General features: G+C 39.9%; 1 protein-coding gene across 1 annotated transcript in view; it reads left to right on the forward strand.

Annotated features, from left to right (window-relative positions):
- HOXD1 (homeobox D1) overlaps positions 1-1,573 on the forward strand; it is a 2,842-nt gene extending 1,269 nt beyond the window's left edge. The window contains exons 2-3 of the mRNA XM_014547118.1: positions 3-117; positions 505-1,573. Of these exons, the coding sequence (XP_014402604.1) occupies positions 3-117; positions 505-809 (420 nt within the window). The 3' untranslated portion in view covers positions 810-1,573. The remainder of the gene's footprint in view (positions 1-2; positions 118-504) is intronic.
- The last annotated feature ends 8,365 nt before the right edge of the window (positions 1,574-9,938 follow it).

Raw genomic sequence — 9,938 nt, forward strand, 5'->3', positions numbered from 1 at the left:
AGATCGCGTCCCCGGCCCCCGGCGCCTACCCCAAGTCCGCCTCCCCAGCGTCCGGCCTCCCCGCCGCTCTCAGCACCTTCGAGTGGATGAAAGTGAAGAGGAATGCCCCCAAGAAAAGTGAGTACTTGAATCTTGGACGGACGCGCCTGGGTTGGGGACAGAGCCCCCTCCGCGGAATTGCGCTAGGAGCACCATGCAGCTGTTCCTCTAGACGGCGGGTTGGGGTCTAGGCAGGAAGCGCGTTCCCAGGTGTTGTTAAAGCAGGAGAATCCTAATGAGCGTGCTCCGGCCACACGCTCGCAAAGTGTGCCAGGCGTGGAGAAAAGTGCAGGACCGGCCTCGCTCCATGGAGCATTCCCCAGGCACAGCTCTGTCCGCAGAGACCCGGGAAGGCTGCGCTGTGACTTGATTCTTACTGTACATTCTAACTGTAGCCCTCGTGCTCCCCGGTGTTGGGTCTCCCTGTCCTCTCGCCCCTGCTGACGATCTGTCTTTATGTTGCAGGCAAACTCGCCGAGTATGGAGCCGCTAGCGCGATCCGCACGAATTTCAGCACCAAGCAACTGACAGAACTGGAGAAGGAGTTTCATTTCAATAAGTACTTAACTCGAGCCCGACGCATTGAGATTGCCAACTCCTTGCAGCTGAATGACACCCAAGTCAAAATCTGGTTCCAGAACCGCAGGATGAAACAGAAGAAAAGAGAAAGAGAGGGGCTTTTGCCCTCGGCCACCTCTGTGGCTTCCCTCCAACTTACCCTCTCAGGCAAGAACCTGGGGAGCCCTTCTCAGGTCCAAGAGCCCTCATGAGATTTAGTCTTGAGGCTGAGGAAACTTGGCCTGCAGAAGTCATAGGCCAGCCCACCTCTGTCTAGACTTACTAGCTCAGTTTGGGGTGGAAGTGGGCCTGTGCAGAAAGAGAGGTTTCACTTGGGAAAGGAAGTATCTTAGTCGACTTCTGAGTTCCAGGCTGTGGGTGTACAGATACTAATTGGAGGTCTCTTCAGCCACTCATATGTGTATGAACTGTGTCTTATCAGGGAAGAGGTGCCTAGCTGCCAGCCCAACCCTGCTGCTATGTTGCCTTAGTCATATGCAATTCCTGGGTGCAGAGTGGCAGTGCAGTAGTTGCAGAGCTCTAGCAACCCCCTGATGTGCTCCAAAGAGCGTCTACCCAAAGTTTTTCTGGTTTTAATTTAAAGGACAAGGCTACCTGTATTCAGCTTCTTGAGATGACCAAAGCTAGTTAGAGCTTCCCTGATGTAGCTAAGCTGCTTCAATGATGATCTTCACATTTGCACTCCAGTTTTGTTTTTCTTTAAGAAGCAGTTTCTACCTCTCCATGTGCCTGAGTGAAGATACAATCGCTGTTTAGTTAGTAGCTGAACAAAGCCACAAGGTGGGTAAAGATTAGAACCTGAACTAAACCTTGATTCCAGTTACTCAAACTTGAATGTAAATATATACAGTATGTATATTTTTAAAAAGGTTTGCTTGAAATGAACATATATGACATTTAATGTCATAGCATGTAAAAGGTTTGAACTGTTTTATAATAAAAATTACAGAATATACTACTCTCTGCTTTTCCTTACTCTCATTTTTGTTTTCTTTCAAGTTGATTCGGTTTCTTCTATTTGGAATTTCTTGATTCTGCTATGGAAATTTGTTTAGGTTGATAACTTTAAAAAATAACACTTCTTAAAGGTTGGATACACAAACAAGTTTGGGATAATTATCTGAACAGGTTAAGGGAGAGAAAAAAAACTACTCTGCCAAATATCAACTAACCTAGGAATTCCTTACCTTAAATGCCCTAGTTTTATGGCAGATATGGAGACTGCACATTAACCTGTAGATTAGGTGCTCCCTGTGGGAATGTTATAAAGCCAAGGAGACACTGCAGGGAGTTGCTGTATTTTTGTCTCCTGGTCTTACAAAAGGAAGAGGAAAGGTGACCTCAAGACACCTGCTAGTTGATTAGTGTACTCAGCTGCTCATCAAAAGTTCTCAGTGTTGAAATTCTTATTTCCAAAGTCAAGTATTTTAAAGAGGCTTGGAGAGGCCAGTAGTCAGAGCTTTCCACTTCTTGTAACCCAGACTGAGCATCTGGCCTTACAAGAGATAGCACAGAGGTGCTTTCTGTTTTTGAAATTAAGTACTTTCAAATGAAGTCATAGAAAGAAGTACAAGCAGAGTTTGAAACTTGGCATGAGGGTATGTGGTTGAAAAAACACACACAAAAACTCTCTCTAACCTTATTTCCATCCAGTTCCCAATCCTGAAGGCACCTGTGGTTGACCAAGTTTTTATGTAACCTTACAGAAATATTATTTGAAAAAAAATGTAATTTTAATACACAAAATCCAGTAGATACTTGGGACAATTGATAGGGCAGGTCATTTTCCTCACTATATAGATAGCTGTAGCTTTATCTTTAAGTTCTCTGTATAATTCAACTGAAAGGCTTAAAGCCCCAAATAATCCAGATAAGAACCTAAGCTCTTCTTTTTAGCTAGGATATCTAGATTCTTAGGGTAGTGCCTCAAATCCAATAATTCAGAGAACTAATGATTGTAGAGGATTACTTTCCTTATAAAACAGCAATGTGATTAATTGTCTTAGAATATTGAAATTATAATGAAATTCCTGTCCTTTGTACTCTTTCACAGTCTAATGGAGTTGAAGAAATAAGATTGTCAGCTCTAACAAACTCAGCTGATAAGCGGGAAAAGATATCACTTAAAAAGCAGGTCTGTCAATATTATTCTTATGTTTTGCCATCTGCCCTTCACTAACTTGATGCGAATCAGATCTTGTTTAAAACAACATCCTCCCCTCTGAGCTCTGTAGCTGTGTGAAAGGACTTGTTAAAGGAGTTGTGATCAGCTTGCTTACAGCCACCTCCGGTTTCCCCTGCAGTGGTCTTTGACAAGACAATGTTTCCTTTTTGATAAGCGTTCAAATGTACCCCTAAACAAAAGAGTACCAAGAGGCTTGGTCATTTCCTTAATCTACTACCCTTTTCTTTGAGAAAATAAAGCTTTTTTTTTTTTTTTAGCTACTACTAGCACTTAACCCTGATGGATGTCTCCCTTGATGAAGGTGGCTATTTTGACATATGTATAATGCTCTTCCATGAATCAGGCCAATATTAGCTATTTTTTGACCAACCCGAGGGATCTTTAAAAGCTTTCTTAATGCAGATCACTAAATAGCGATATTCAGTATTAGAGAGAATTCTGGCTGAAGATCGGGATAAACTAGATGACCTCTGGAGGTCCCTTTCTTTTTTTTATTCTAAAATAAAATGTTTGTTTCTTTAAAAAAATTTTATCTTTATTGTTGAAAGTATTACAGATGCCCCCTTTTCCACCCCTATTGACCCCCTCCACCCTGCTCCTGCCCCTCCCCAGGCCTTCCCTGCACTATATATATTGTCTGTCCATGGGCTATGCATAGATGCATATAAATTCATTGCTTAATCTCTTCCTTCGCCTCCCCCTTCCCTCTGAAATATGTCAGTCTGTTGAATGCTTTAATATCTCCAGATCTTTTTTGTTTATTTTGTTCATTAGGTTCCACATATAAGTGAGGTCATGTGATATTGTCTTTCTCTGACTGGCTTATTTCGCTTAGCATAATATTCTCCAGGTCCTGGAGGTTCCTTTCAGCATGAAAGTGCTACAGAAACAATTCAATGACTTCTACATAGTTTATTTTAGGCCTATCATTGGAAGAAAAGAGAGTTCAGTTCTAAGAAAGCAAATACCTTCCCCAGAATTATGAGGAGACTGTGTTTATATAGGAAAAGTGGATTTTAGAAATTATCAAATACATCTCATCGGTGGAGGTAACTAGCCCATGTGGATTATTTATAGAACAGTCCCCTTCTCATTATTCAGAACCTTGTGTTATCTTGAGTCAGATCTTCCATGAAGTGTGATGGTTACTACTCAAATTGGGCAACTGCTAAAACAATCCCACTTCTACTTAACAAGATTTCAAATTAAACATGCTAATTCATCCTTCAGTGACACATTACAGGAATGAATACACAATGGACAGTCTGGCTGTTGTATGATTAACTATTCAATGTTCGTTTCCACAGAATGGCCATGTGTCTATTTTTCTGGATTCAGGATAGTTGGGAGTGAGGAAAAAGAAATAAAGCATTTAATAGCACATAAAACTTCCATTGCTTGAGTACTAGCAAATGAAGGTCTTGCTGATGTAAAATCCTAAAGCAATGTCACCTAGATTCTCAAAAGATTAATTGTATGCAATTTATTCTGCCTCAATCTCATATATGGCTAGGCCCAAGACCAGAAGAGGTTATGTCCGATTAGCATGTCATTAGAAAGGAGGGGCAGGGGCAGGAGAGTTGCATTAGCTCTGATGTTCTTAATTATGTCTTATGGCCAAACAAATGCTCTATATTTGCTGAATATTGAATTTGAAAACCTCAGCACCTAATCAGTTTCAGAGAGATGTTTAGTCTGACCACAGACCTCTCAACAAGAAAAATGCCCATTGTTAAAACTTTATTTGTGGTTTTAAAGTGAAACCATACTGGACATTTCTCACAAATAATGATAAATCTCCACCTAACTAGAAATCAAGATTTTCATGGTTTTGACTTCTATAGCATATTTCCAGGGCATAAACATGCAATATACAAAATAGTTCTATTTAACATCTAGCTTATATCTGCTTAGATTATACTTGTTATTCAGAAATATAATCTCAATAGAAACTGTTTAGCTAAGTTCCATAATGAATTAAGAAGAAAGAAACCCTAAATAGTGAATGAAAGGGAAGTCTATTACTTAGATCAGGGATAGGGAACGTCCAGCCCTTGGGCCATATACAGCCCACAGAATCTTTTGGTCTGGCTCTGCCAAGGCATTAGGGGTGAGTTAATTAATGTTTGGCCAAATATAGCAGGCTAATTTTTAACTTGATAATTTTGAATGGCCCACGAATGATGTTATAAATATCTGAATGGCCCTTGGCAGAGAAAAGGTTCCCCACCCCTGACTTAGATTGTAAAGATTTAAAACATCACCTCTTCCATTTCTAATAGTGTGATTGATATAATTTGGACAGGATGGCCAAAGAGTGGACATTTAAACTTATAATAGCTACTAAAGCAAGTTACTGACACTTTGAGGCATTTCTAGAGGGCGATAGACTATTAGCACATCCCATCCTTAGGGGTTGTGTAGAAGTTAACCTACAATTTAAGGAGTCCTCTTTAAGAAAAAAACACACAAAATCATAAATACAAAATTGTTAGGCCACCTCCCAGGATCTAGAAGGACCCAAGCTGGTGAAGCTTAAGTTTCTTTGCGTTCATGGTAAATCCATCTCTGCCCCTTCCTGAAACCATTGCTTCATGCCCACCACCCAGCCATTGCCTATAAGATGGTCACAATGATTTCTTTCCTCCAACATCTTGGAGCCAGAATTACTGTTTGATCATCATCAAGTGCATTCAATAATATATATTGCGCGGACAAGGGCAGGTTGGGACTTTGTTCTACAATCTGAGCATTGCAATCTCACTCTGCTTTGGGCTACTGGCTGGCTGAATTACTTCACCGCCTTGGAATGGGAGCCCTTTCTCATCCTTGGGGGCCTTTTCTGTGTATTTCCTTCTCAATGATACAAGCAGAAGAGAAATACAGGGTTAGAGAGCCCACAGCTACAATTAGCTTCTAAAAATTTCACAGAAGGATGGAATCACTGAGACTGAAGTAAAGAACTGTGTAACTAAGAAAATTACTCTTGCCCTAACCAGTTTGGCTCAGTGGATAGAGCGTTGGCCTGCGGACTGAAAGGTCCCAGGTTCGATTCCGGTCAAGGGCATGTACCTTGGCTGCGGGCACATCCCCAGTGGGGGGGGTGTGCAGGAGGCAGCTGATCAATGTTTCTCTCTCATCGATGTTTCTAACTCTCTATCCCTTTCCCTTCCTCTCTGTAAAAAATTAATAAAATATTAAAAAAAGAAAATTACTCTTAAGATAGGAAACAAGTTTTTTCACACCAGTTGTGTTTTCTGATTAAAAGGAAAAATAACTTCCCTGGTCTCAGTTTCACCTGTAAAAAAGGGGGAGTTGGTCTGGATGGTCATTAAGTTTTCTTATCACCTTAGCATTCTCCCATAATCCTTTACTCTGCTGTTACTGAAAGGTGTATTTAACAATATTGAAGCTCTGTAAGATTATCATCAATGAGAGACTGTTGTTATTGGAATAATAGCTGAGGCCTTTAAAAATTTCATCTCTCTAGCTTTAGGAAGTATATGTGTGTGTTTGTATGTGAGGTAGGTAATGTTTCTCATTGGTCTTGACTTGATGAACAAAAAAATCTAACAATGCTCTTGCCCCCTCAACCCCAAAGTTACCACTTCTCTTTGACCAGATAAATTAGGGTTTAATAAGAAACTTTTCAAATAGGTGTCAGCACTTCATGTTCAGAGCCTCAATCTCCTTGTCCTTAATTCCATACTTCAAAGTTGTCAACTTTCAAAATAGAGAAATAATTTTGAATTTTTATTCCTTTAAAATATGTGGGTTTGCAAAAATAAATATTCTCTTTTGTTGAAGAAAAGAGATAAAGGACAACCAAATTACTCCTCCTTTCCCAAATGCTGCCTTTATTTCATTCTCCATTGGCTTCAGCTTTATCATCTCTCGTTCAGACATGCAGTGGGTGCCTCACTGGTCTCCTTGCCTCTGGTATACTTCCCAGCTATTCCATTGTAAAGCCCTGTCTTCACCGTGTTCCACTTTAAATTCTCTGTAGTTCCTGGTTGCCAATGGGAGCAACTGAAATGTCTTTAGCCTGAGACTCAAGTTTCCCAACCTCTGTATTTTCCATGTTAATCTCATGCCATTTCTTTTTTAAAAAATCCTCACTCAAGGACATCTCCCCATTGATTTTAGATAGAGTGGAAGGGAGGGAGGGAAAGAGGGAAAATGGGGGAGGGGGAGAGAGAGAGAGAGAGAGAACGAGAAACATTGATGTGAGAGAGACATATCGATTGGTTTGGTTGGCTCTTGCATGCACCCCGACCAGGGCCAGGGATTGAACCTGCAACCCAGGACCCTGCCCTTGACTGGGAATTGAACTCAGGACCCTTTGTTGTTTGGGCTGATGTTCTAACTATTGAACAACACAAGCCAGGGCTCATACCATTTATTGACACAAAAACATCCTCCAGTTAGAATAGTCTGTTTATTCTCTCCCCAAGGAAATTTTTGCTTTTTGCCTTGGAACCCTTTCTCATGCCATTCTGCTCTCTCAGAATTATCTTGTACATTTTCCCTACCTATTCAAAGTCATTCTTTAATAGCACTGTTCTAGTCCTACCACCTCTGTGAAATCTTTTTTGCACCATCCAATTCTAAAGCGAACTCCTCTGAGTTGCTACAGCATTACTGTTTGTAATACTCAGCACTTACAATCTTCTGCCATATTAAATTATCTCTTTTTTTTCTTTCTCTCCCCCTCCCTCCCTCTCTCCCTCTCTGCTGCTATCTCCCTCTCCCCCTTCCCATTAGTTCTCTCTCCATGGGTATATATTTTATCTCTCATTGAGTACCTTGTATATAGCACTATTTGCTGCATGTTGAATATAGTTTTTTTAGATTAAAGGGTACAGTGCTACTCATCAAGCACCTCTTCTACTAGGTGCAGAGCATTATAGTGACTTATTGCTAAGTATTCTTTGGATTTCATTATTTACAGTAGAACATAGCTATTCTTGACCACACAATAAAATACAAATCGGAGGTTAGAGGTGAATGAGGGAAAACTATAGACTTCCCTCCTATGCTTTAAGGCACATTCTTTTGATTGAATACAGTGTAAACCAATAAAGAGTGTGAATGTTATCTAAAAGATCCCTTTTATCCTTACAGAATATAATTTATAATGCACTTTAGTTGTTGTTTGAGGCTTTTTAATATATTGCATTTGTTACTTGCTACTGTCACTTATGTACCTTATGGGAACAAAAATCACAGGAGGAGGACTGTTGAAACCAAGCAAGGTCCAGTGTGGGGTTTCTCAAGAAAGGTCTGGAGACAATTAAATATGGTGGTTATAGTAGTGCACCTAGGCGGCAGATAGGTTTGGGAGCACATCCTGGGACAAGTGACACTATGTTACTTAGCTCTAAATTCCTCTCTTAAAAATGGGAATAATAATGTCCTTACTTCATTGAATTCTGAGGATAACCAGAGATAATATATGTAGGTTGCATAGTACAATGTCTGATGCTTAATAAAAATTTGCTATTAAGATAGAATAGATTATAAGAGTTGTGATAGGCAGCTAGGATGGAAATATGGAGTGAGGGAGAGAAATATTTATATACACAACAAATATTTATTGATTTACCAAGTGCCAGGTACAGACTATTAGAATTAAAGAGGTACCGAGAAAGGAACAAGAATCACAGGAAATCAGGTTAGAGAGAATAAGTAAAGGCCTGGGATTATGGATAAAATTTGCAAGCTATAGGAAAGTAAAATGGCAGTTGATGGTTGAGCACTCACTGAATTAAGTAAGAGCCCAAGACCTTAGAAGAAGCCTGGGAGAAATAAAGGACAGGAGGGACATCAGATCATTAAACCCTGCTTCTGGTTTACTGGATCAGTCTTGGAAATGCAGAAAAGTGAAATTCATCTCACTTCTGCTCATTTTTTCCCTATGCAAAAGGACATGTGAATTTGCATGCATGGTATTTTGAGGGTCAGGTGTCATAAATTAGAATGCAGTGATGATTTCCACGAGTTTCCTACATTGTGGTGCTTCCCCGGGTTGAATTTATCATTCTCAAAAACAGAAACTCTGGTTGCTGTGTTCTGTTGACATCAAAGTTAAAATAGGATCAACCATATTCTTGATTCTATTGCTGTGGAAAGAAGAAATTTTCCCCTCTACCTACTCTGGAAGTGGGGAATCATGAATTTTCCCAACTGTGCATAACCTGTAACTATGTCCATTGTAGGTTTATGAAAGCCTGCTATTAAGTTTGTGTGTGTGTGTGTGTGTGTGTGTGTGTGTGTGTGTGTTTGGAGGGGGCTTACTACAAAAAGGACACTTTGAGGTCTAATTGATGGCTAAAGGCTAGTCCTAAATAAAATAGAAAATATTTTATTTTTCCTCAATGCCTATGACCAATTGTCCAAATAGTGTTAGTATGCACTTGCTTGAATGAGTGATTATTCTATCAGATATAAATGTTTATTTCTCCTCTTACATTTTAAACCTGATCTAAATTTCAAATTCATGAAGTGTGTTGGCTTTACTGTGAAAGAATTATAGAAAAGATAGAGTCAATGTAAATAAATAAAATAAGCTTCAATAGACAAATTAAAACTATAGTATTTCTTATTCAGACAAAAGTAGCATACTACTTATCCCTAAAAGTCTTCAATCGACTTTAAAAGCAATTTAATCTTTCTTGGGTTAACCTGCCAAAAAGTACAATTTATTCTTCTGTTTTGACTGAATAAAGTACTACATGCAACCAGCATAATTTTTTTTTCCCTACCAGCATATGGTTTCTTTGTAAACTTCAAAAACAGTTGTGTTTGAATCTCTGAATATGCTTTGGAATTTGTCACATGGTGATGCTATCCAAGAACTGTCCAAGACCACTTCAATCGAAGGTTTGTGATTTTTGGCTTGGCCCTTGATTTTGAAAATTTATATATTTTATAAGAAAATGTCAGCCCTGACCGGTTTGACTCGGTGGATGGAGCGTCGGCTTGCGGACTGAAGGGTCCCAGGTTCGATTCCGGTCAGGGGCATGTACCTTGGTTGCGGGCACATCCCCAGTGGGGGGTGTGCAGGAGGCAGCTGATCAATGTGTTTCTCTCATCGATGTTTCTAGCTCTCTATCTCTCTCCCTTTCTCTCTGTA

The sequence above is a fragment of the Myotis brandtii genome, unplaced genomic scaffold (assembly GCF_000412655.1).
Source record: "Myotis brandtii unplaced genomic scaffold, ASM41265v1 scaffold112, whole genome shotgun sequence".
NCBI lineage: Eukaryota > Metazoa > Chordata > Mammalia > Chiroptera > Vespertilionidae > Myotis > Myotis brandtii.